We start from the raw sequence: 27,438 nt of genomic DNA, 5'->3' as shown, positions 1-27,438 counted from the left end.
CTCTCAACAGTTTCAGGCAAGTGTGTTTCTGGAGATGCAAGGAAATGAACTTTTGGCATGCAAAGCAGGTGCTTTACCAGCTATGGCCCCCCACTTGTCTACCAGGGTGTCAGTCCTAGCCATAGACCTAGACCATGGAAGGTCACCAGGTCCCATTTTGTAGCGGGCAAAATATACTGTAACACTAGGGTGGAGGTGTATGCTCACTCTCTCATTTAAGAGAAGTACTTCTTGCAAAGACACACTGCAGCAGTAGCAGTAGTGTGGTTTCCCAGCTAGAAATACAGTAGTGGGATATCACTGGCCGAGTCCAAGCAGTACTTAATTTTTAAAAATCAACACCACATCGCATTTTAAAAAATACTCTCAAGGGAGGTTGAAATACTACTGAATTTTAATTTTAATTTTTTAAGAAAGGTACCAGAATGAAGGATACTCTGGGAACCATGAAAACCTGCCCTGGGAGGAACCTCCTCTTGGCAAGAAAGAAAAAAAAGCGATAACATTTGATGAACTTGTCCTGTGATGAAGCAGCTAAGATTACTATAATTAACTTCCCAGCCAGTCTGCTCTAAAATACAGTGTGACCTAAGCGATTACTTTGTTGCTACCACTCCTTTTTCCTGTTTGTAAACCAACTCAGAGCTTACACACACACACACACACACACACGGAGAACCATGGAAAATGTTATTCATCTGCTTCCCAAAAAGAATCCCATCAAAGTAATTTTACATGAATGGTTTTAGCACTCACTCCACCCTCTTATGAGTCACCCAAGATCTGAATTAACACATATACTATGACACACAAGCGGGACTTGCAGCACTTTGCAAAACGGAACACCCTCGTTCAGGATACCCCATTCTCTCCCCTCTTGCTTTTCCATTTCGAATCATGGGGTAGTCAGCCTTCTACAGCCATTGAACATGCTCAGTTCTTGTTGGGGTGTTGGTGGGTCCCATCTCCTTCCCACTTATCTTTTTTTAATGTTAAGAGTGGTGCAGTTGGGTTGGTACACACGCTGGAGCAGATTTTGGGGTGTGTGCAGGGGGAGAAGAGGAGAGAGAAGTCCAATTGGATCTGTGGTCCCAACTGGTGCAGCACTGGATACATCCCTATGACTTTGTTGCATGTCAGAATGAAGCATGGCCGATCGCTAACCCAGTATAGCTGTGCAGCAGCGTAGATTAGTGCCAGGTTCAGCATGTTCCTACTGAATGACCCAAGGCCAGATGGGATGCTGCAAAATGCTCCCTCTAACAGGCCAGTCAAGGCTCAGCCAAACATTTTCCAGAGAGAATCACCAGCTTAGATTTGAAGAGTCTGGGACCTCATCAAAAGAGGAAGGTGAACCTGCACCCCTTCTTTCTTATTGTTTGGGAATGGGGAGACCTATTAAGGTTCTTGAGCCTCTATCAGGCTGCTGGCGGTTTTCCCAGAATGGAAAGAAATTGATGGCCACCGCACCCAAAAAAGTGAGGTTCACTCTTTTTTGGTTGCAGCTATTTCTTTCCCTAAAGGCACCTCGGAATGGATCATTCTGGAAAAAAACGAAAATGGTGGCTGCAAGCTTAACAGAGGCTCAGTAAGTTGCATCAAAACACTCCATGAATTCTCACTTGCAAAAATATTCAAAATGTCTGCCTTTTACAGGCTGAGAACAGGGCTCTGAAATGCAGGGGCCCTTCGGGACCAGCTCCAAACAGTGCTTCCTTTATTTGCCAAGTTTGTACAATGCAGTGACTGCAGAATGTAAGGGAAATAAAAATAATGGGAAGGCCTTTATTATCCATGCACGCACAACTGAATGGGCTGCAGATCTACATTTCCATGCTGGAACTGCACCCTCAAAGTGAACATCTACTTGCATGTATTTTTAGGGTGCTTTTTCAAAAACACTTGGGGGAAAGGACAAGTAGAGAGTCTTACCTGAGCATCTTTCTCAACCAGCGCCTCATTCACTTGGCCATCAGGGTCTCTATTGGCCTAAATGGGATAAAGGGGGGGGAACAGAATGGGTTCATGAATATAATGAAAGAGATGAATATACTTAGGTATAAAAATTCTGCACTGTCGAAAAAGGTTTTGATATGGCAAAGAGAAACACAAGAAGCTGCTGTATACTGAGTCAGACCGATGGTTCAATCTAGCTCAGCATTGTCTAAACTGACTGGTAAAAGCTCTCCATAGTTTCGGACAGGAAGTTTCTCCAAGTTCTACCTGGAGATGGCGGGAATTGAACCTGGGACCTTATGCGTGTAAGACAGATGCTCTACCGTTGAGCTATGGTCCTTCCCAAAGAGTTTTTTGCAGCCACCTCGGCCTTCATTGGTAGGCACTGTGCATGGGCTACACATGCCCTATGGGATTCACTGTCTCCAGTATGCAGATAGACAGAGCCAAGCTGTGCATGGGCACCATGTTGCATTTGAGCTGTGGATACTCAACAAACAAACCAAGACCACAGGGAAAATCTGTTGGAAAGTACCCTTACTGTCAATGTTGTTGAGAGGATGGCACATTTGGACAAGAGGTGCCCATCTTGCAATAGGAACCTTTTCTACAGTACTACTAAAACTAGCGTAGTGGTTCTAAGGAGCAGGTACAAAGGAGGAAAGGAAGGGGGAAAGTCATTTTTTTTAAAAAAAAAAAGGTAAGAGGAAAGGGTGAAGATGGTCTAGGAAATTGGGACAGGACCTCAGAACTTACAACATTCATGCTCTTTGATTCATGTTTTCCTTCCACCCAGTGTTCTATGGGACACAGGCTATTAGGGGGAAATGTCTGAACTATACTCTTAAAGAAGCAAGGACCCACGTATAAACAGGCTTGGGGGAGATGAATCTGTGGAGTTTGGAACTGACAGGGTCAGATCTCCGAGGTGTCCTGCGTCTGGGAAGAAAAGGAGGGGGAGAAAAAGGAGGAGTCTGCTGTCGCAGAGCAGTGACGCAGCGCGTCTCTCTGTTTCAAGACTCACTTTCACTCTTCGCTGAGCAGCAGCTTGGAACAGAAGCTGCGAGTGTGCTCTTGGAGCACGGATGAGAATGTCGGAAGTTTCGGACGGATTTATTGCCTTGTAAATAAACGCTTTTAGAGATAAGAACTGAACTGTCTCTGGACTTGATTTATCCCTCATCTCACACGGACGGGACCGCTGCAGCTCTGCTCTCCTGCCAGGTCAACTTCCAGCAGAGCGACGCAGGGAAGTGTGACTGGACGCAGGGGTTTGATTTACGCAAAGGTTATGGACGTGTCGCGTTTCCTGACAAGTGTGAGAAGGGAGAAGACTGCCAGCGTCGGTTTGCTGTAATCTCCTGCCAGGAAAGGGCAGAAGGGAGGTGCCGGAGAGCGGAGCCAAGAGCCAGAAGGAACGGCTGCTTCGGAGGTCCGGCTTGCTGGCAAACTTGTGAGTACGCTGAAGCCCCGGGGGGGAGAAGAATGGCTGCTGCACAGGCACAGCAGAGCCAAGAGAGCTACCCCGGTGAGAGGCTGAATGGGGCCAACTGGGAGGCCTGGTCAAGAGGAGCAAGGGGGTGGTTTGTGGCCACAGGGCTCTGGAGTCCAGTCCAGAAGGAGCCGGCCCCACCCATGCAAGCTACTGCTCTGCTGAGTGAGAGAGGGCAGAGGGAGCTTTGCCTGCTGAAAGCAAGTGTGGACGCTTTGCTGTTGCCCCACCTGGAGGGCGTTGAATCGGCTGAGGCCGCTTGGCAGGTGCTGAGGAGTCTGTGCGAAGGCTCAGCAGGAGCCAAGGGCCGGGACGAAGCCGAGGGCCAAGGGAGCAAGCTCCAGGCCGGAGTGGGAGCCACATCAGAGGGGGCTAGAGGACGCCCAGAGGGAGCAAGACCAGAGGGGGCTGTTCCGGGAAGCTGTTTCCATGCTTCGACACCTCTGTGTGCTGGAGAGCAGCTGAGAGCTGTGGAAGAGAGCGCAGGCTGCACCCCAAAAGGCAGTGGGGGGGCAGGCCAGGCAGGCCATTCCAAGAGCTCTGAGAAAGCGAAAGGCTTCGAAAGTTGTTTGTGCTTTGAGGCGACGTCCAACAGCGCTGGGAAGCATCCGCTAGAGGCCCAGGCTGCCAAGGACACTGGCCGGCGTGGAATGTCAACAAAGCAGGTTCCCAGGGCCGGTTCCCAGCATAGACGTGGGAAAGCAGCAGGCCAGGAGAAAAACAAAGACAAGGCGTCTTATCACCTCACAGCTGCGCTGGCGTCTCTGAGAAAAGACAAGAGCCTTAGCCGGGGAGAGGCTGTGGCCATGGCAACCGATGGGAGTGCTAGCAACGCCATGGCATCTGTGGAAAATAACCAGAGACACTCTTTATCTCTCGTGATCGATTCCGGAGCCTCTCATTGTCTTGTGACATCTGCTGGGCTCCTGAGGAACTGCAAGACAGTTAAAACTGGACGCTATGTTACTTTAGCAGATGGGTCTCAAAGACCACTGACTGAAACTGGTCTTCTTTATTGCTCTTTTATAGATCATTGGGTAGAAGCTTTTGTGGTACCAGAGCTTGCCCACTCTCTTTTAAGTGTGCCAGCCCTTATGGCTGCTGGGTTTGATGTTTTGTTTTCTAACAATGTGTGTTCCTTCTACAGGAATGGGAAGAAGATCCACAGTGTCCAGAGAAGAGGCACGCTCTTTCTGGTCGAGATGCCCCTTGAAGATGGGGCTGGTGGGAAAATGGGGCTGGTGGAAAATGGGGCTAGTGGAGAGTCCATTGACGATGCCCAAGGGCAGTGTGCCAATGTCCCACCACACCATGATTGTTTACACTTATGGCATCGCAGGTTTGGACACGCAGGGTGGTCATATGTGAAGAAGGCCACAGACAACACCATTGGGTGCAGGTTCAAGGCATGTGACAAATACCTAGATTGTCAAGCCTGTAAGCAATCAAAGGTCGTAACATGCTCATATCCCAGGTCTGAGAGGAAAACCAGTAAACCCTTTGAACTTGTCCATGCAGATTTGTCGGGACCCATGCCGACACCTTCGTTAGCTGGATCTAAGTGGGTTCTGGTTCTGGTTGATGATTTTACAAAACATGCGTGGCTATTTGCGCTGCAACAGAAGTCAGAGGCAGCTGCACTGATCAGGGATTGGATCACAGCGGTAGAGCTACGGTTCTCTACCAAAGTAGTTTCCTTTCAGTCCGATCGTGGGGGGGAGTTTACAGGTTCTGCGCTGCAATCGTTCTTCAGGCAGAAGGGTATCAGTCATCGACTGACGGCCCCCCACTCTCCGCAACAGAATGGGGTTGCAGAGAGGAAGTTTCGCACGCTACAGGAGTCAGCGAATGCTATGCTGGCAGACTCGGGGCTGCCACAGCGCTTTTGGGCCGAGAGTTATAGAACAGCTTGCTTCCTGCAGAATAGAGTGTTCAATTCCAGTGTAGGAGACACACCGTTCTTTCTGCTTCATCGGAAAAAGCCCAAAGTACATTTTCTGCGCACTTTTGGGTCTACGGCTTGGGTTCTGATTCCAAAGGCCATGCGCAGGAAAGGGGAGCCAAGATCCAGGAAGATGATCTTTGTGGGCTATGAGCCGGGTTCAAAGGCGTGGCGCTTCGCATACCCTACTGGCAACCAGTCCAGGCTGCTTATTAGCGGCAGTGCTGAGTTTTGCGAGCAGAGTGGGTGGAAGCGGCTTCACGGAAACCCGGATGTTCTGGTAGACTCAGATGAGGAAGAGGAGGGCGAGGCTGAACCTGTTGCTGATGAGCACAGTCCACAGCCACAGAGTCCAGAGCCGGGATCTCCAAGGGAGAGGCTCCGTATCTCTCCAAAGGGGAGTCCCAGGACCCCTCCACAGGTCTCTGTCAAGTCTGAGCCAAGGAGTGAACCATCCTCGCCAGCAGGACCAGCTATTCGCCCTAAACGGCGCAGCAGGTCAGAGGGGGATGATTCTGACATAGAGGATAGGAGGGTTGATCCAGGTGAATCAGGCGCAGTTCCAGAATTCACGCTGAGGAGGTCAGCAAGATCAACCAAAGGGAAGCTACCTGAAAGGTATGAGGCCACGAGTGTCTGGGTTGGTGTGGCTAGATGTGAACCTGAATCCTTTGAGGATGTTCAGAAGTTGCCTCGGGAAGAAGCCAGCAAATGGCATGAGGCGATGCAGAAGGAGATGAACTCAATGGAGTCTCTTGGAGTGTTCTCACTCACACAGCTGCCGGCTAACCAGCAAGCTGTTGGCTGCAGATGGGTTTACCGTCTTAAACCCACAGAAGCAGGAGAGCCACAGTACAAAGCGAGGTTAGTGGCGCGTGGATTTACGCAGAGACGCGGAGTCCACTTCACAGAGGTCTATTCGCCGACTTCTAGGGCGGAGACTTTGAGAATGCTTTTGGCAGTAGCAGCACAGAGAGGTTGGAAGGTGAACCATTTTGATGTGGATGTCGCCTACCTGAACTCAGATCTCCAGGAGGAGTTGTACATGCGTCCTCCTCCAGGGTTCGAAGTCAGTGAGCCAGGCGTTGTGTGGCGATTGCACAAATCCATCTATGGGTTACGCCAATCTGCCAGGAATTGGAATATGTGCCTACATGAAGCCTTAGAAAAGCTAGGTTTTAAGAGATCTCTTGCAGACAGTTGTCTTTACATTAGAGATTCAGGCTTGCAACAGCAAGTGGCACAGGTGTTTGTTGATGACATCTTGTTGATGGCAAGGACAAGTGAACAGGTGGAGAAGTTTGCTAAGGAGCTTGGTAAGCGGTTCAAGCTGAAGCAACTTGGAGATGTCAAGTCCTATCTAGGCGTAGAAATCGCAAGAGCAAGTGATGGAAGCTTTTTGCTTCGCCAGAAAGGTAAGATTGAGCAGTTGCTTGAGAAGTTCAGGATGTCTGATTGTGCAGGTGCCAGATCACCCATGGAGGCTGGGTATGTGAAGGAGTGTCAGCAAGTAGAACGCGTGGTGTTCGAAAACACTGAACTCTTTCAGTCAGCTCTGGGTAGTCTGTTGTATCTGTCACAGTGGAGCAGACCAGACATAGCGTTTGCTGTCAATCTGCTCAGTAGAGAGGCTTCAAGTCCTAATGTACAGGCCTGGAATGGTGTTAAGCGGGTGCTACGTTACCTGCAAGATACCAAAGACTTTTGCCTCAAGATGTCAGCTGAGGGTGATGTCAAGCTGACCGCCTGGGTGGATTCGGATTGGGCTAACCTTGAGGACCGCAAATCAGTGTCAGGCCTAGTGGTGAAGTTTGGGGACTCAGTGATTGGGTGGAGGTCCCGGAAGCAAAGTCTCATAGCGCTTTCATCTACTGAAGCTGAGTTCAGTGCGCTATCAGAGGTTTGCAGAGAACTGGAGTTCTATGTGTGTTTGGTCGAGGAAATCTGTGAAGAGGATTGTCTGCCCGTGGTGGTGCATGAAGACAATCAACCATGCCTTAAATTAGCTGAGACAGGGCAATTCAAGGCGAGGACCAAACATTTGGACATACGTTTCCAGAATGTATGTCAGAGCGTTCATGAGGGGCTAGTTGCTCTGAAATACTGTCCCTCAACAAAGAACCTCGCTGATGGTTTCACAAAACCATTAACCTTCCAGAAGCACGAGGAGTTCTGTGAGGGTCTGTGTATGGGGAAAGCATTGATGGCTACTGTCTCCAGACGCAGGACAAGAGGGGGTGTGGAGTTTGGAACTGACAGGGTCAGATCTCCGAGGTGTCCTGCGTCTGGGAAGAAAAGGAGGGGGAGAAAAAGGAGGAGTCTGCTGTCGCAGAGCAGTGACGCAGCGCGTCTCTCTGTTTCAAGACTCACTTTCACTCTTCGCTGAGCAGCAGCTTGGAACAGAAGCTGCGAGTGTGCTCTTGGAGCACGGATGAGAATGTCGGAAGTTTCGGACGGATTTATTGCCTTGTAAATAAACGCTTTTAGAGGTAAGAACTGAACTGTCTCTGGACTTGATTTATCCCTCATCTCACACGGACGGGACCGCTGCAGCTCTGCTCTCCTGCCAGGTCAACTTCCAGCAGAGCGACGCAGGGAAGTGTGACTGGACGCAGGGGTTTGATTTACGCAAAGAATCCCACCCCCCACAAAACATATACTGGAGCCATAATGCAGAGACTCCACTTTAAATAAAGCATCCCTTGCCTTGAATTTCCTGCTTAAGACATCTACTGTAGATGCTTACCTGAAGGAGAACTACCAGCATCCTCTGATAGAAACCAGAAGTGTCTGAAGTTACATGATCTTCTAAGTCAGCTTCATATTCTGCAAAAAAAGGGAACACACCCATCACTGTACAAAATGTGAACTACTTTATGTTGATGTCATACATATGTATATAAAACAACTAGAATGGCAATTCTCCCAAGTATGTTTTTTATGAATGAAAACATATATTACATACATTACGTTGCTTGCAAAAATGTGTGTATCTGCACTAAATTGCGCCAGGGCCTTCTTTTTTAAAAGAAGTTGCACGGATGTGGAAATGTAGTGAAGTGAAGACTGGAAAAATGAGAAACTTAGACAGACATTGACACAGTTGCCCGACACATGGGTCACTTTCATGCATTCAGCTATTCATGCACAACTGCCCCTTTACAGACAACCACACTGAACAAGTGGATGTGGCAGGGGCAAGGCCATTGGTGCTTCTTCCTCTTCATGCAAGAGATCTATGTGAAGGTAAGGTGTGGACTGGGCTTCTGGTATTCTTCTACCCTCCCTCCATGCAAACAGTTTCCCACCCCTGAGATCAGACATGCTCATTGATACTACAAGTCACACAGCTACCCAAAGCTAACCATCAGCAGATTCCTCCTCTATAGTAGAGCTACCAGAGAGCCTATCTGAAAAGAGAAACTGCAGCACAAAAATAACAGTGTGAATTGGTTGCCTCACTCTATTATGCTTTGTGATATTTTCCTCCCCCTTAAAAAAGCAATCCCATCCAATTGACTGTATTGACTGTAACTTATAAACAATGCTGATTTCTCAAGCGAAAGGGCGGCCTTAATAGCACTTTGAACCAGGAAATAAATACTTTATCTACAATCAATGGTTCAGAATAAGCCTTTTCAAATCACTAAGTGGTACCGAATTCCCTCTTTCACATGTTGTTAGAATCCTGTTTGTTGACTGAATTAAATTCTAAAGAAAATGTCAAAGGAAGAAATTCAATTATGTAGTGCAAAGCACAAGAATGTGCACCCAAAACAAAGCATTTGAAGCTTTTACAAGCCTTATCTCTCCAAGTACTGAAGATGCATTCTGTATATTTTCCGCTTTCCTTATTCTATTATTTCATGCACAGACAAAAGCTCCTGCAAGTACAATAGCGTTTCAACACAGAGAAAAAGCACTGCTATTACCTTCCTGATAAACTTGTTTTATATTCCGGATTTCGGCTGGTGTTCTAGATGCAAGAATTTCAGTAAGGACTTTTTCATCAGTTCCTGCCCCCTGTAATTAATGGATTTGGTTGATGAAATTATGTAAGTTATTTTTGTTCAATATACACCTCTAAGATAGATAATCTCATGGGGACGTTCATTTTCTACAGAATTTTTTTTTAAAGCAAAACACACCTCAAAAAATTAATTACTTAAAATGCATCTGAAATAAATTCATAATGCTCAAGACTACAAAGTTCTGCTTCCTGAATGCCACGTCAATAAGGGTACATGAAGACCCAGAAATAGAATTTGCACTGACTCACACAGGAAACGTGGCAGAGTTAAGAGCTGAAATAAGGATTCCTACAACACGGTCCTTCTAATAAAACTAAAAGAAAATCCCAGTAGGCCTGCCAAATGGATAGTTTTAGCCTCACCAAAGAACAGAATGACCACCATCTCTTATCAGTAGTACTGCCAGATGACAGATGTCCAGCTGTGGAACGGAGACAATGAGGTCATGGTATTTCTCTGCATGTGTACAGGAAAGTGTGTGCTTGAATCTGCCTCCTATTTCCTCCAATACAACCGTTCTCCACCCGCAAAGTTTATAACAGAAGCAAAGAAGAGGAGCTAAGAGCCATTAGTGGTTACTTTTATAACAGCTGTTGTTGCCTAATAAATACAAAGAGCAAATAAGCATGCCTGCTAATGGGATCAAGATTGCTTTTTAAAAGTTTCATTATAAATGAATGTATTTATTCAGCATTCAAGACAGAAATGATCCACTTTGGGGGATAAACCAAGAGAGGAGAACACCCAACTCACAGATCAGATGTGGCTTGCAGCCAGATTTGCTCCAGCCCTCAGGTCCCCTCCTGATCACTAGTTGTTACAAACTTTTATTATTATTATTTTTAAAATGAAAGTATATGAAGAAAACAGAAGGTGAAACTTCAGCTTAGTTCATAACTCCATTCCAATTCTTAACAAGAATGAAATACATGCCTCTTGTTTCCTGGCGAAATAGGTGGGTGGAGAGGAGTTGGTGGGATCTCCTTCCCTGAGACCACATAAGGTAAAGGGACCCCTGACCATTAGGTCCAGTCGTGACCGACTCTGGGGTTGCAGCGCTCATCCTGCTTTATTGGCTGAGGGAGCCGGCGTACAGCTTTCGGGTCATGTGGCCAGCATGACTAAGCGACTTCTGGCGAACCGGAGCAGTGCACGGAAAAGCCGTTTACCTTGCCGCCAGAGCGGTACCTATTTATCTACTTGCACTTTGACTTGCTTTCGAACTGCTAGGTTGGCAGGAGCAGGGACCGAACAACAGGAGCTCACCCCGTTGTGGGGATTCGAACCGCTGGCCTACTGATCGGCAAGTCCTAGGCTCTGTGGTTTAACCCACAGCGCCACCCACGTCCCTTGAGACCACATTATTTCACTGCAATTCCTGTCTGCACAAGGGGGCGGGGCAGCAAGCTGGAGTCTGAATCAAGAGAAGGGGGCAGTGGTCAATGGGAATCTGTACCAGCCAGGAGGCAAGAGGCAGAGGCATGAAAAGCTTCAAAGCTGGAGAGTGGAGCATAGGATGGGTAGGAAGAAGAGGCAGAAGAGGCAGGTCAGGCAAGTGAAAGGCCAGGTGCTTTCTCACCTGGTCATGCACCACTTGTGGGGATGATTAGGGAGGCAGGAGAGGATATATTATTTAATAATATCCTTCCAAACTTGCACTAGCAAGTTCCATATTCTAGCAGAGTTCCAAACATCCTCCTTTTTAGATTACGCAGCGATCAGCTTGCTGCTGACTCATCTGAGTCTTACTAGTAAAGATTCCTTCCTGGTAAAATCCCTTGCCTTTCCCTCTTAAAAGAATAAACAAAAGAATCTGATTAACGTTATTATAAAAATAGTTTACTCACAGATTCATTCCGGTTCCCAGACATATCCCTGAAGGCAGGCTTAGGTTACAGTACAGTGGTACCTCTGGATGCGAACGGGATCCGTTCCGGAGCCCCGTTCGCATCCTGAGTAGAATGCAACCCGCGAATGCGCATCTGCGTGACATCATTTTGAGCGTCTGCACATGCGTGAGCGGCAAAACCCGGAAGTAACGCATTCTGTTACTTCCGGATCGCCGCGGAGCGTAACTTGAAAACGCTCAACCTGAAGCATATTTAACCCAAGGGTATGACTGTACTTAACAACTAGAACTATTCCATAAAGAAGTTAGTCCCAAGTGACTGCGGCTAAGCAGTCCCTTCTCCAAACACATAGCAACATCCAAAATGGAGAACACACACACTGATCAGAACATGGAGGCTGTGTGCTCCTCCACGCTAGTACAACAGACCACACCCTCTTCAAGTCATATGTCCACTGTAGGAATGTTGTACTTGACTGCAGTTTTACATCCCACACCACTGTCCCCCAGAACCAGGAGAATACAAAAAGGAGGAATGAAGGAAGCTTCCACACACAGTCTCTGGCTACATGCATGAAACCCATCAGGGGAAGGTACATAAACCGGTGGAACAGAGGTGGTCCCCAGTTGCTGCAACTGCTCCATAGAATGCGGACCTGGGAATAGCTGCCTAGCCGTTAGATTGGTGTTGCATAGATACCCAGAGCTGTAAAAGCGACTGTGTGTGTTATCTTTGACAATAAATATTTAACTATCAGCCGTGTGCATTCCTTTGGCTAGGAAGTGACCTTGACAGTGCCCAGGACTCTAAATAGTTCTAGAGTTGCATTGCTAATGCAATTACTTAATTGCTACTTTGTATAGATGTATCTTCCTTCTAATATCTGTGGTCACATTACAACTCTACAAGATAATACTTTGAAAGCCAATATTTTAAACTACCTTATCACTACAAGCCCAGATTTGCTCTGCAAACATCTGGCTGAATTTATGGATGATAAACCATTTTGATTCACTTCACTCCCCTCTTTTCAGAGCTTACTACTCAGCATGTATTTGCAACACTTGTGAACAAAGTAATTCTTTATTCTGAACACGTAGGGATGCTTCTAAATCAAGGGCCAATTCATGCCATCTGTTTGATGAGTTGAGATGTCAGTTGCACTAATTTGTGCAGAAGTTGCCCTGTAGCAAAGAGGTCATGTATTTGCTTTCCACCACTGTCAGTATAAAATCTGTATTTTATTTTTATTTACTTCCTATATTTTGAGAGTGCCAAACAACGTAAAGTTGTTTGAATTGGGGCAAGAAATAGACTGCAAGCCATTCCAGTGGCAAAGATGCTCCCCTATTTTTACCCTGTAGCATTCATAGGGCTACTACTCAACTTTCAGTGGCAGACCAAAGTGTGAAAATCTGGGGCATTTGCAATGGAAAAACAGTGGGGGAAAGAAGGTGCTTAATCCTTTCCCTGCTTTTGTCCCCCGGAACCTTCTCCCACCAGATGCTTTTTAATAGTTTAGAAAACCATTTCACTTTTGTCCAAATGTAGGACTGAAAGAGTGGCTTGCACCCACTATATAATACACTAAAATGAAATACAAAATGAACCAAAATAAACAAAAAAACTGAACAGCAACTGGGGCAGGGAGGGAAGAAATCAATGCTCAGTGAACATCATAATAAATAAACTCAATCAGCACTGTCTTCAATTGCTATCTGAACACACAGGAAAAGGCCTTGCCAAGTCCTTGTGGGAAGTGAAACTCAAAGGGTGGGCCCAGTACTAAGGCCTGGCCATGGGTCCTTACCTCCACAGATAGTGGAGGAAAGTGTAACAAGGCCTCTTCTGCAACATGCAGACAGGTTCATGAATGAAATGCCCCTTTGGAAATCTAGGTAAACCACTGCTTTTCAGCCAGCCAGGCTCCAAACGTGTGCTTGTCACCATTTACAGGTGCCCTGCAGAGGTGTGGACTTTCAGTGTGGGTTCTAGTACCCAAAATGTCATTCCAGCCTCTGAGGCAGGAGGGTAAAACATCAGAAAAGTTGTAAGGCGGGTGGTCATGGAGAATTATCAATGGCTGCTTTCATCAGGCTTAAAAAACCCCACAAACCTCCGACAAATGTCTACACGTTCTACATAATATAACCAAGCTGGCTTGAGTAACAAGTCTTTTAATCATTAACCATTCCATCCCTGTTCCCCCTTCTGTCAGCTTAATGATTATTATTTTTATCTCTTAAAATTAATATGAGATCATGGTCCTTTCATTTACTCAGCCACCCCAGTATGTCAACTTTCCAGTTGCCTTTTCCCCTCAAATTCCTAGCTGGGAAAGCAAAATCAATATTTGGCTAGAATACTCTGCTCAGAGTGGATAAGCAACTGGAAACAGTTTATATAGTTGAATAACTGTACTAGTAAGTAACTGTATCTTCAAGGGCTTGTTCCTGCTAAACGTTATTGGATCTAACCAGACATTTGCACATAATATCTAGAGATTATTTTGTTTCCCAGCCTAAGCCCTGTGCTGAAATTGGAAAGGTGCTTACAAAAGGTGCTGAGAGAAATTGCCAAATGTGAGCAGTTTTACAGAACGGTTATCTGTCTTACATGGAAAGGGCAACAGAAATGACAAGGGGCCCGCCTTATGAGGAAAACCTACAACTAGGGTTTTTTTAGAGTAGAAAGGGAGACAGCAAAGGAGGAGACATGATAAGAGGCGTACAGGATTATGCATGGTGTGAAGAAAGTGAGGACGTTTTATTCCCTCTCAATGACGCCATCCAATGAAATTGATGAGAAGGTAATTCAGGGCAGACCACAGGTAATTATGGAATTTGCCATCGTAAGATATAGCGGTGGCCAATTGTTATTAAATCACAATGAATCGCTAGGCTCAGAGGGAGGATGCCTCTTAATACCTCTTGGTGGAAGCAACATGGGAGCAGGTTGTTGTCTTTGTGTCCCATTAATGGGCTTTGCATAGGAACCTGGCTGGCTACTTTGTGAATCAAAATGCAGTGTTCATCAGGCAGAGCTCTTGTACACTTTCCTTGCTGGTTCCCCCATCCCTAAGAATAGCATTGCATATAATATATTTAATCACAAACTAGAACCATTAATGGCCATTAAAAACTTCCACTGGAAGCAGAACAATGGGATTCACTCATAGAGGGCCACTTTAAAAGGAAATACACCTTGCGATTGTGAAATTTGAGCATTCGGCATGCATGGCTTTTTTGCACACACTCTTATGGACCAGACATTGTTTGCACTTCTTCCACAAGACAAAAGACCATTGAAAACTCAAGTGGTTGAGATGTTTCTCGAATTACTCAGGTGGATCAGAAAATAAATGAGATCATTAAAATGAAAGCAATCACCATAAATAATCAAGCAGAACGATCATCATCATAATGATAGGAAGACATAATGATAGGAAATACATTCCTAAAGAAAAAGAAAAAGTCATCAATATTTTCATTTTGTGCCACTCATTTTACCTTAATGGCATGCTTCAGTGCATGGGCATCAAAAAGCCGTGCAGGTCTCATCAGAGCAACCATCAGAGTCTCAAATTTGCCTGTAAGCTCCGATTTTAAGTCATCAACCAGGTCCTAATTGACAGAATGAAGAATGCCTAATTAGTAAGAAATGCCTGACTAATGAGAAATGCAGTTTAAAATTAACCCATCAGCCACAAAAACTGGAACATCACTAGGATGAATGAAAAGTTCGTGAAGGGTGTATACCGTATTTTTCCATGTATAAGACGACCCCTATTTTGGGGGACTCAAAATTAAGAAAATGGGGGGAGATTGCCCCCATATATAAGACTATCCCCCCTTTTTAAACATTGTTTTTTAGTTTAAAAAAAACCTAGTCTTGTACACAGAAAAGTATGGTATTTATTTGGGGTTGGATGCATGGAGTAATAGAAAATTTGCAACCAGTAGACCTGAAGTATTATTCATCACTAAATCCATATTATACAGACAAGTGCACACAAATCAACTCCCAACCCAAAGTAGCCTCCTTACCCTGCCAAACAACGTTTTAAATTCCACCGCAATTTCCTGGCGTTGCTTATTGCTTCTGCTCGTTAGAATCTTCACAATTGGCTCTTCATCCGTTCCTTAAATTATGCAAATTAAAAACAGAGTGATTGATTGCAATGATGAACATAAATATTTTGCAGATGAATATGTCAAGCATTGAAAATAGGCTACAGTACACATGAATATTCACTTTCTAGAAATTCTGTGTTGCCGGAAGAAAGTTATCTAAATATCTCTCTACTTCACTATATAATCTCCAATCCAAACATATTTTAACATGCATTATTGGTATGGCATGGCTATACCAGATTTCTGCCCATGAAAGTGCCTGGTCTATGAGGGAGATTTCCATGAACTCCAATTACCTTTTTCAAGCACGGCTTGCAACTAATTAGTTCTCCAACCTCCTGCTTCAACGCCATTAAAAAAAAGGGAAAATTGCCTCTCCCAAGGTAACCCCAGCTAATCAAGAACCACTATGTGTTAGGCAACCAATTAGATTTAGTGATACAACAACATTGCATCCGAGTGGGAGCAGGAAGTATCACTCTAATTCTGATCAGGCTTTCCAATGATGCCAAATAGCCAATCAAATTTGTCTATGCTTTGACATCATGAAGCCAAATCAGTGCTTCCAGCTCACACTTTAATCAATCAGTGATACCCTTATTTTAGAAAACAATAATTAACATTTCCTGAGAAATGTAACTATTTTAGAACAGGACTTCCACTGTTCAGGAGAAAAAATGGATAAATAGTTACTTTTACTGGAACACATTGTTAATGATTGCTTTTCTAAGTATGTCATATGCTGCTTATGCAAACATCAGTGAATGACTGCTATGTCAAGGGATGAAGCAGGAATCCGAACACGTTGATTAACTGATAATGGTCCACCTAGTCTGTAAAACAATTAATGCCTTACCCAAGCCTTTCATTGCCTTTCGAAGGACTTCAGCATCAGCTCTGGCATCAAAGCCAGGGAAATCCTTCACAGTGCCTTTTGTATACTAGAAAGAAACATGACATTACATTAAGGCATTGCAGTTTTGGCAATATTACGATAATTCCAAAAGCAGGGGGGGAATCCTCAATCATCGAATGATTATTAATTAATCATTAATCATTAACACAATATCTAAAAGACATGAACCATAAGAATCCAACAAGTTTGACTCAATGTTATGATGCATAAACACATTTGAAAAATAAAATATTTAAAATACAAAACCTTCCAACACAAAAATAAAATAAAATCCTCCAGTCAGATAATTAAGGGCTGGACAAAAAGCTAGTTAGTTGCACTTCCCAAACATCTAACTCAAGTCCCTGAAGAAGGCATCCAAATATAGAAGGCAAAATAAAATGTTGTGTGTGGGATTTTTAAACAAACAAACAAAGTTTCATGAAAGCTCATCATTTCTTTGAAGAGAATTCATATGCCCCTAAATTCAGGGTTAGCCAACATGGTGCCCTCCACAGATGTTGTTGGACTCAAACTCCCATCAGTCCCAGCCCCAATGGCCAAAAGTCTAAGATTATAGGTGTTCTAGTCTATCAACATCTGGAGGACATCAAGATGGCTGCTAGGTGTTCCAGTCTTCATAAACCAGACTCCTTATACAACCCTTCCCTTTAGGGACTGGGCAACTGTTCTTGGGAAAGTTTGTGCTTCAGAATCACAATGGTTGAGCCTTCCTGTTGTAGCTTAATCAATTATTGGTGTTTGGGCAAATGGGTACACAGCTTTTTGAATTTATTTACAAGGTGAAATCCAGTTCATCACCTCCTGACCGAAATCTGCAGATTCTGTGCATGGATTTGCCTTGTGCACCAGTAGTACACACCTGAGAAGAGAAGACTCACTGGTCACATGATGTTGGGACACCAGAATACATGTCAATTCCATTCAAAATAATGTGAATGGGTTCCTTACTGATCTCTTGTCAGAACTGACAATAAAGATAAATGGACAACTTTAGAAGTTTCAAGGATAATCCAGACCACCACCTCATGAAATTCCTTTAAGATGCAGAGTAAACAGGAAGGGGAAACAAGGATTTGTGGTACATCAATGTGTTTGCTTGCAAATAGTCACCACATGAAGAACTCCCTCATGCCTTCACAACCTCAGATACTCACCTGAATCTATCCTAGATGTCACCCTGTGCTAATGAAACAGTTGTGTGAAGGGCCATTTCATTTTTCGTCTGTTCCTTTCCTCCAAATAACCCTCAGTTTTACAGTCTACACTACTGACATTGTAACGGTATGTGCAAGTTTCACAATATGGCAGTAAGTATCTTCTTATTCATACTTGTTGGGTTATATTAAGCTAGCATTGTTCTCTGACTCCAGCAAGGAAACTCAACTCTTTATTCGCCCGTTTCAATTAATCTGCTCTATTGTTAGAAAACTGGCAAAAGGGATCTAGCTCAGAGGGCAACCATAAGTCAAAGGCAAAGACAGAGGACAAAACAGAATTGGCATCTGAACAGCAGCTGTAATTTATCTGGCAGCAGCTGTGTGTGTTATTCTAAGCCAAAGCGGAATCATTATATCCCAGTAGGATAGCTGCCATGCTACACTACATTAAAAAAAAAAGAATCTAGGCAAAGTAAATGCAACAGGCAACATAACAACATGTCAAACATAACACATTTTATTCAATTTATTCTGGACTAGAAAACTCGAAAGACCCCAAAAGACTACACACTATTTTTCTGCCCCTGAATTCAGAATGATTATCTCCACATCCACTGGCATACCCAGCCCAAACTTATAATCAATACAAATAAATACTATTGTTCAGACTTCTGCGTTTCTGCCCACTGTGGCAAGGGTACCAGTGTCCTCTAGCAAATGACTAGGCCCACCACCACCATCTTTGAAGTGGAAGATTTAAGACAGGATTGTTCCAGCAGTTGTGTGATGACTCTGCTCCCTCCCAGCTCCAAGGCTGGAAGGCCCAGGGTTGTTTGACTGCTTGAGGGGAGCTGTCCAGCACCCCTGCCTTCCAACTGTTCTAACAACCCCTTTCCCTGCAGGAAAGACAAGCAGAGCCCTTCTTGGACACCTGGAAGCAAGGCACCAAAGCATCTTCCTTACAAAGGGCCAAGCTTACAAGCTCCTTGCCTGCCTGTCTGAAACAACTGGCTAATAAGGCATTTCCTTAGCAAAGAGGAAATTCATGACCTCCATTTTTCATATCAAAGCCAATAACTGCAGGCCTCTGTTGTTGTTATTATTACAAACTGTTTACAAATGATTCTTAGCTTTAAAATATGAATCAATAAATAAAATCTGGGTTTAAAGGAGTGTTTGGATAAGAAGACTGCTGCATGTATACTGTCTATTGAAATCAGTTGAGAATAACCTTTTGATTAGATTATGAACTGGTGTGAAGGAAGGTTTTTTAAAAAATAATCTGAAAGTGTCTCAAGACTGGAAGATCAGCAAGGATTATTTTTCATCTTGGCATTAAATACATATGAGGGGAAAGGTACTGCAGCCAAATTAAAGAGGTACTTGCTTTTTTTCAGGATGGCTGAATTAATTCCCCAGTTCAGCTAAGTTTTCTGGGGCTGTCTGTTGTTTGTGTTAGAGTTACAACACTTACACTACAATTAAGAGAACATGCTGAGTATTCAGTGCGAGAGGCTGCTTGCAATGCCGTGTGCAGTTAGGAAGAAAGACTTACACAGAGTTGGCATGAGTGTTCATTTCCAGATCTTATCATAACATGTGTGGGCAAATTCCAGCAGAATGCTTATGATGGAGAGAAATACCACAGAAGGGTTGGGGAGGAGCATGCAATACACTGAAGACTCAATCCTGCATGCAGAGTTTTGCAACGAGCTTACGTTCACACACAAGCAATCCTAGTTAAACAGCTCAGATGACTGGAAGCCCTCCTCTTGCAAGTATATGCATGTTTAACCACTGTAATGCTAGCATTCCAACTAAAGACAGTGACATTCATTGTGAAGGTAACTTACTAGGATTTTGCTGCGGCAGAACCCAGGCGGAAAACTACCAGCCTGCCCATTAATTTATTAGCCAGGACAGCTGCCAGTATTGAACTATGTAAATAACGCTATCTGGGTGGTGGTGGGGAGGCTACAGTCTGGTGGGGAGGCTACATAAGTGTGCTCTGAAAACAGGAGAGTTAGCAGAAGGTGAATGCGAGAGAAGACAAGCTAAGCAGTAATGTAAGGGGAGAGAAAGATCAGCCAAGGTATGTTTGAACAGCTTCCCAAGGCATGTGGGCTGCTTTAGTTTAAAAACAATAGGAGTTATGGAAACCTGCCAGTTTGAGTGGAAGTTCAACAGAGGAAAGACTGTTTAACTCTTCCCTCTCCTGCCATTTTCCCACAAAAAATATCCTTTATAAATGTGAAAACTTTGTAATTCTCTCCCACTCAATGGGGAGAAAAATCAACAGAGGGATTTTGAGTAGACAGCAACAGGATGGGAAAGGGTTAAGCAATCTCTCCTTCCACCACACCTTCACACCAGATTGCAGCTACTTCTCCTTTTTAAAAAACATTGCAAGGCTGTCTATTGCATAACCATCCACTTTTGGTCCTTAGCTACACCATCGATTCCTAAGCACTTACTTTAAAGAACATCACCCTTGCCTATTCATTTGTTTGCTACACCACTATTAAAATCCAATCCATGTTCTCCTTTGATAATTGATCCAAGGGAACAAATATATTCTTCTTGGGTCCCTCCAAACCAGCAGCTTGTTGCGGAATCGCACCATCTGTTTTCAGACAGCAGAAAAGAGGCAACATGACTCACACTGGATTCAAAGGCCTTTCTTCTTCACTGTTCCTTTTTGCAATCCTATGCTTGCACCTCATAGCAAAGCTCCATGCTTTTGTGAAACTGACTTGGAAAGAGGTCTCTTCCTGGCTCTCTTCCATTAGAACACTTGTGGGTGGGTGAGCGGCCAATTTATGCCATTGCACCTGCATCCCCGACCCATTTATTATTGCTAATTTTATTGGCAGAAGCTAGCACTGAGTATTTAAAAGTCTGTATTAATGTGTCCCATACCATTCTTCTTCTCCCTCGCCCCCCCCCGCCCCACTTCCCACAGGCGACTAAATGCTTCAAAAACCTTTAAAATGCTGCAGGACGAGAAATAGAAGCAGGATGGGAAATGACCAAGCATGGCCTGGACAGCAACAAACCTATAATGTTTCAAGTCTGCCCTGGTCTGATAAATCATTTTATGTATATATAAATAAGGTTAAGGACCCCTGGATGGTTAAGTCCAGTCAAAGGCAACTATGGGGTTGCAGCACTCATCTCGCTTTTAGGCCGAGGGAGTTGGTGTTTGTCCACAGACAGCTTTCTGGGTTATGTGGTCAGCATGACTAAACTGCTTCTGGTGCAACAGAACACTGTGACAGAAACCAGAGCACATGGAAACGCCATTTACCTTCCCGCTGCAGTGGTACCTATTTATATACTAGCACCGGTGTGCTTTCGAACTGCTAGGTTGGCAGGAGCTGGGACTGAGCAACAGGAGCTCACTCCGTCACAGGGATTCGAACTGCTGACCTTCTGACCGGCAAGCCCAAGAGACTCAGTGGTTTAGACCACAGTGCCACCCACGCTAACAGGAAGACACTTCTGAGGGTGCTCACAATATGAATGAGCCTGCTTTGTGTCTCCAGGGATGTGTGCTCTAGGGGCCAATTCCTATAGGATACATACATTGAAGTGCAACATACATGCAGATCATGTCTGTTATGAAAGATAGATGAATGAATCAATCATTTTTCTTTTTATAAAGGAGTATGAGTACCAACCAGAAAAGAACCAAACCTATGGTTTTTAAAAAGCTAAATTAATGGATGTGCCCCACCCTTTCCAGCTGATGCAATATGCATATATTTTACAATATACTTTCCCTGAATATAAATAGTTTCATAACAAATCATGGACGTGTGGCAAGAACTGTTTAGGTTTTAAGCCATTTGAGTGACCCTTTTTTTTTCAAATGTGCGTTCTTGAGTAGGAAGACACTCTGTACATGAGTAGAGGCCCTTCGTACAAAATTATTTTTAAAAACCCAGAAAAAGTAGCAATGTTGGTTTAAGGACTGCCCAATTAAACATACCTAAAAACAGTACACACATCTTTTATACTGCATATTCTCCAAATGTACACACATTGCAATCAACTCAATTAATGTCCTGGGCTTCCTTTCCTAGTATCTTGGGACAACATCCAAACACGTAACAGTTGTGCACTGCTACTATAGAAACAGCTTTGTTAGAAAAGGCAAACTACTCCGATTACAAAGGACGTGGGTAATCATTGCAGCAAGGTGGTTATTCTAGACATTAGGTGACAGTTCTGTGATATAACATTACAACTGTTAGTCAACCCAGACTACAGCAGAGCAAGACTAGGCAAATACTAAGTGCCAGTAACTTCTGTAATCTACTCTTTAGCATGCCTTCCATAAGACTGAAAAATTATCTTACTTCACTTGTAGTTAGCTCCTGCTTGTTCATTCCTCATAAGCCAGATTTGCCCATGCTGCTTTGAATGTTATCACAGTGCCAGACTAGACATGATGTGGAAGGTATTTGAACTGACTTATTTCCCAGGCTTCAAGAATCAGAGTAACTTCAGACAAAACTAGCTGTTCTGAGCCCCTTATTATTAACTTCATTTACATCGTGCATCAACCCATTAAATAATCAAGGTGTTTCTCTGTCTCATCTATCTTCTCAAAGATCAAACTGTGAGCTTCATGGAATTCAGAAAATGGAATATTTGTATGAGCTGAGCCGGGTACTTCACACTATTTTGCCTCTTACTCCCTCTTCAGAAGTTATCACACACACATTCTAATGAATGCATGGAGAGGCCCACAAATGCTGTTCCTGGCTCTGATATCTCCGACTCATACCTTCCTGTGTTGAGTAAAAGATCTGAAGAGAGAGCCTACGCATATCTGGCAGAAAATGCTTAGGCTCCCCATGAAATTCAGGAAGCACAGACAGTTGGGGTTCCCTGATCATGTGAAAAAGCCTATGCACCCAACACATGAAGGTCTGGGAACAGAGCAAGGGTGCTCAATGTGTATGCAGCCCAGCTTCCTCCTGGATTGTAACCCCATGTCAATGTATTTTTCTCAGAGGTTTTGCTCAGACTGCAGACACACATAGTGTTGATTCTCATGTTTATGAATGGCAACCAACTTCTGGTTAAACCAGTGTTTCCCAACTGAGGGCCATATGACACCCCCCCCCCCCGGATATTCAAAGTGAAAATGTATAAATGGGGGGGCACAGCACAAGGCTAGGAGCCACAGAGGGAAGTGAGAAATGGTGAAAATAATTTTATTTTACTTTTTAATCCTGATTGGCTGGCAATCCTGCTTGGCCAATCACAAGCGGGTAAGAGGGTGGCCAATCAGGGCCTAATGCTCCTTTTTGCCATGTGTGTTTTCTTGGAGCAGTCCTGGTTTGTTTTCAGTGGGAGAGGGCGATAGCTGGGGCTCCCGTTTTGACCACTAGAGCCTGTGATCCAGAACCCCCAGGTCAGGTAAGTGCGGTGGTGGGGTGGCAATGAGTAGGGCTGGGCAAGCCCGAACTGCTTGTTGCTGCAGCCAGTGCTGGGCCTGCTGGCAGCCTGGGCCTGACTCTTCAGGGCACAGGGTTCAATCCACCCCAGCACCTAGTGGATAAGGACTTTCAGATGTTGCAGAGGGGTGCAGGGCCAGCCAGCAGCAGCAGCCCAGGTTTCTAAGCAGAGGTTGGATAGCTGTCTGTCATGGATGCCTTCGCTGAGTTTCCTGCATTGCAGGGGGTTGCACTAGAAAGATGACCTCTGGGGTCCCTTCCAGGTCCATTCTATGTTTTTTTCCTGCTTCAACAATATTTCATTATTTTCCCATCATTTTTTGCAATTGTATTCTGTATAAATTATAAAAATTATAAATAAAATATGTTCTATTTACAAACAAAACATTTAAATAGCTACCTTTCTGCCAGAGGGAAGGGGGGGCGTGGACATAGCCAGAATTTTTGTTAGGGGAGGCAGGCTTTTGTTGGGGGGGACAGAACCTCAGATTTGTATTGATTTTTACATATTTGTGGGGCAGCTGGCCCCCGCCCCCCTTGGCTACGCCCATGGGGGGGGTGCACAGGAAGGAAACAAGGTTGGGAGGCGGCCACGTAGGAAAAAGGTTGAGAAACACTGGATTAAACACTTTGAGCAAAAGCAGCATATCACATAAAGCCTTCAGGACAACATCTTCCAACGGAGTCATTTTGCACAATCCTCTCAAAGTTACTGAGTGATAGCAAAGCAGCTGGAGCCACTAGTGCCAGTGGGAGCTATGAGACAAACATACACCTGGGGGCCTGTTCCAACCAGGACTGAGGCCGGGGCAAAAGCTTAAAGGCCTCTCCCACTGTGCCATGCTCCCAATCTATTTATGAAAGAAAATCATTTACCTACAGCCAAGTTGCATTACGACTGCCACATATGGGGTGGCCCATTGTTCCCAGAGATTCCTCTTTTGAGTTTTCCAAGCTTTCTTAAGAGTCAAACTACACCTGATAGGGAAGTTCCTTAACTAGAATCCAAACATCTTATGTTACAGACAGCAGCCCCAGTGCAAGGAAGTTTGATTTGCACAGGACCTGTGGAGCCTCTGCACCACACTGATTTCTCAACTCCATGTCATTCCCCAAAGCTGCTATTGCAATACAGAAAAATAAAGTTGCACATTTAAACTACAATATTAACCTCATAAGTTTCTTCCTCTCTGGTCAATAGCAGCTCAGGGATGGGGCAATTTGGGCTAGCACTATGACACTGGGGCACATGGCTGTTTTTTGTAAACTTATAAAATATCTGTAGTCCCATGTGTTTAGTCCTTCAGCTGCCATTCCTGGACGCTTCAAAAGTAAAGTCTTGTGATGATAGTGAAAAGTCTTCATATACATTCAGAAAAAAAATAACTTTAAGGTTTATAAAGAAAAAAGTCATTCAGAGAGATAGATAATGAATGTAATGCAAAAGAAGTCTGGCCACAAGGAGCAAGTAATAGAAAACAGAGGAGGAGGAGGAAAGTGGAATTTGGAATCTTTCTCTCTGCCTGGCTTCTTGCTTCTTAACCACTAGAAATAGGCAACGCCCACTCACAGCACAAAACTACAGTGCAGGAAACTTGGCTAAAAGAATGGAAAATGGGGGAAAGTCTGACGTGGATTTCACATGATTAGGCTGAACTCCCCTTGCTACAGATTCTGCCTCTCTATAAAACTCTTGGATAGACTGACTCAGGCAGAATTCAGCACTGAGCAGTATGACAGTTAAGGGCAGAAGTGAAAGTCCCTTTTATCTGTAGGGCAGACTTCCCCACCCACAAGAAACACTCCTTGTCAGTAAGGCAGGGAACAAGAAAAATGGTGGGGGAAACAGACTGTCAAGGTTATAGAATTATAGAATCTTAACAGTTGGAAGGCACCCTAAGGATCATCTAGTCCAACCTCCAGCAATGCAGGAATCTCAGCCAAAGCATCCATGACAGATGGCCACCCAACCTCTGCTTAAAAACCTCCAAGGAAAGAGAGCCCACCACCTCTTGTGGGAGTCTGTTCCACTGCTGAACAGCTCTTACTGTCAGAAAGTTTTTCTGAATGTTTAGTCGGAATCTCCGTTCTAACTTGAAGACCACTGGTTCGAGTCCTACCCTCCAGAGCAGGAGAAAACAAGCATGTTCCCTGTTCCATGTGACAGCCCTTCAGATATTTGAAGATGGCCATCATATCTCCTCTCAGTCTCCTCTTTTCCAGGCTAATCATACCCAGCTCCTTCAAGCACTCTTCCTAAGGCTTAGTTTCCAGACACTTGATCATCTTGCCCTCCTCTGCACATGTCCCGGCTTGTCAACATCCTTCTTAAATTGTGGTGCCCAGAATTGGATACATTATTCCAAGTGTGGTCTGACTAAGGCAGAATAGAGTGCTACTACAGGTATTACTTCCCATGATCTGGGCACTATAATTCTGTTGATGCAGCCTAGAATAGCATTAGCTTTTTTGCTGCTGCATCACACTGTGGGCTCATGTTAAGCCTGTGGTCCACCAAGACCTCTAGATCCTTTTCACATGTACTGCCAGGTGCAAACTTCTAAGTAATTAACAGAAGGAAAACTTTATGTCTCTGCCATAGCAGCATCGTTTTAAAGGCAACAGCCACCATGACCGTTCCTTTGCAGAGCTTACTTTGTGAGTTTTAATGAGACCTTCCCTCGATCTAACCTACCTCACTGGGTTGTAATAAAGAGGGAGGGCGCTTAGAGACCCTGCACATCGCCCTGAGCTCTTCAGAGACAGACTGCAAGAAGGAACCCATACAGATAAATGAATGCCCTGCCAAGATGGCGCCAAGGCTGCTTCCCCGCCCACCCACTTCGTTAATTTAATAAAACACATTTTAATAAGGAGAAAGAGAAGGAAGCCGGGTATGACTCACCTTTGCCATTGTTTCGGGAATCGATCCGGCGAAGAAGAGACGCTGCAAGAGAAGACGAGCAGAAAGTATCAGGTTGTGCTCTGTGCAGTCGCCAGTAAACTCTGGAAAGGGCGCAGGAAACGCGGGGGCGCAAAAAGGCGGAGCGGAGGGTTCCCTGCCAGCGCCCAGAAGTTCCGATTTCGTAATCGTCACGTCGGGAGCCAACGCCCAAGCCGGCAAACGTGTCCCCACGTCCCCCCTTTCCGTCAGCAGGCGCACGGAGCTATCACAGACAGAGAGTGCCTTCCCTCCCGCAACGATGTTTACGCATTACTTATATACCGCAGGGCTTTATTTTCTGTTATTAGCGCACTGCAAGAGCCTTCACTACACTTCTCCATGAAGTGCCATTACCCCTCTCCACTCCACAATTCCTGGCCCACACGCCCGCGGAACTCACCGAAACTCTGCCGACGGGGAGCAGCGAAGCGCACGGCAGCGATTACGCGCACAGAGTGGAAGCGCCTAGGGAAGCGCTGCGGTTCTTGCTGCTTACCACGCCCTGCGCTCAGATTCTCCCTGGCGGCCAAGCGTCGTGGCTCTTCCTGCCTGTAGCCACACCCATCCCCTCTCCGTTAAGCTCGTCCTGGGAGAGGCTGGCTTTCCATCCGAGTCCCCGACGGATGCATCCTCCCGCCCCGTCTCAAATCATCGCCAATAGACTGAGGGCGAATTTTGAGGCGTTTAAATAGGCAACGATGGTGGATGACAAACAATATGGGCGATTCACATAAAGTACAGTGAATGTTTAGTATGCAGAAAATTTTCGACGGTCTGTATCTGTATCCGTTGCCACTGCCTAGGCTGCTAACTTGAAACAAGGGTGGGGTCGCTATGAAATTGAGGATATTTATTTATTGTTATGAATCTCATTTTATACGTGTGGCAAGGTCATTTATAACAATTATAAAACAGCTAAAAGTGTATTTCAAGTTTTGCATTTCGGAAATGGCCTTTTAAAACTTTATTAAAAAGTAAAGGACCCCTGACAGTTAAGTCCAGTTGTGAACGACTCTGGGGTTGCAGCGCTCATCTCGCTTTACTGGCCGAAGGAGCCCGCGTTTGTCCACAGACAGTTTTTCTTTGAACTGCTAGGTTGGCAGGAGCTGGGACTGAGCAATGAGAGCTCACCCCTTCGCAGGGATTTGAACCGCTGACCTTCTAATTGGCAAGCCCTAGGCTCAGTGGTTTAGACCGCAGTGCCACCAGCGTCCCCTTAAAACTTTATAGTGTACTTTAAACGCTGTATAATAATAACTGGAGAGAGGTCTAAAAACAATGCAAAACAAACGCCTAAGGCAGAGACTGTCATACCAAGGCACCTGTCATACTGTTTCCATAGAATTATAGAGTATGTTGGGACACCAAGGATCATCTAGTCCAACTCCCTGCAATGCAGGAATCACAACTAATATGTCTACAAGATATGGCTGTCCTGTGCAGACTTACTTGCGAGTAAGCGCCATTGAACTCAGTGAGACTTGCTTCCACATGAGTATGCCTATGGAGCACAGAACAGGAAATTTTTCTTGAAGTAAATTGACAA

At 44.8% G+C, this 27,438-nt stretch overlaps 1 protein-coding gene across 1 annotated transcript in view; it reads right to left on the bottom strand.

The window, feature by feature from the left end:
* Positions 1 to 26,422, bottom strand: part of ANXA5 (annexin A5) — a 31,750-nt gene extending 5,328 nt beyond the window's left edge. Inside the window, exons 1-8 of the mRNA XM_053403506.1 lie at positions 26,293 to 26,422; positions 25,854 to 25,895; positions 16,261 to 16,345; positions 15,318 to 15,412; positions 14,781 to 14,894; positions 9,323 to 9,413; positions 8,137 to 8,216; positions 1,933 to 1,989 (exon numbers count right to left, since the gene is read on the bottom strand). Of these exons, the coding sequence (XP_053259481.1) occupies positions 1,933 to 1,989; positions 8,137 to 8,216; positions 9,323 to 9,413; positions 14,781 to 14,894; positions 15,318 to 15,412; positions 16,261 to 16,345; positions 25,854 to 25,862 (531 nt within the window). The 5' untranslated portion in view covers positions 25,863 to 25,895; positions 26,293 to 26,422. The remainder of the gene's footprint in view (positions 1 to 1,932; positions 1,990 to 8,136; positions 8,217 to 9,322; positions 9,414 to 14,780; positions 14,895 to 15,317; positions 15,413 to 16,260; positions 16,346 to 25,853; positions 25,896 to 26,292) is intronic.
* Between the last annotated feature and the right edge of the window lie 1,016 nt (positions 26,423 to 27,438).

Source organism: Podarcis raffonei, chromosome 9 (genome assembly GCF_027172205.1).
Source record: "Podarcis raffonei isolate rPodRaf1 chromosome 9, rPodRaf1.pri, whole genome shotgun sequence".
Taxonomy (NCBI): domain Eukaryota; kingdom Metazoa; phylum Chordata; class Lepidosauria; order Squamata; family Lacertidae; genus Podarcis; species Podarcis raffonei.
Note: the sequence above shows the minus strand (reverse complement) of the source record. Positions and strands in the feature narration are given on the sequence as shown.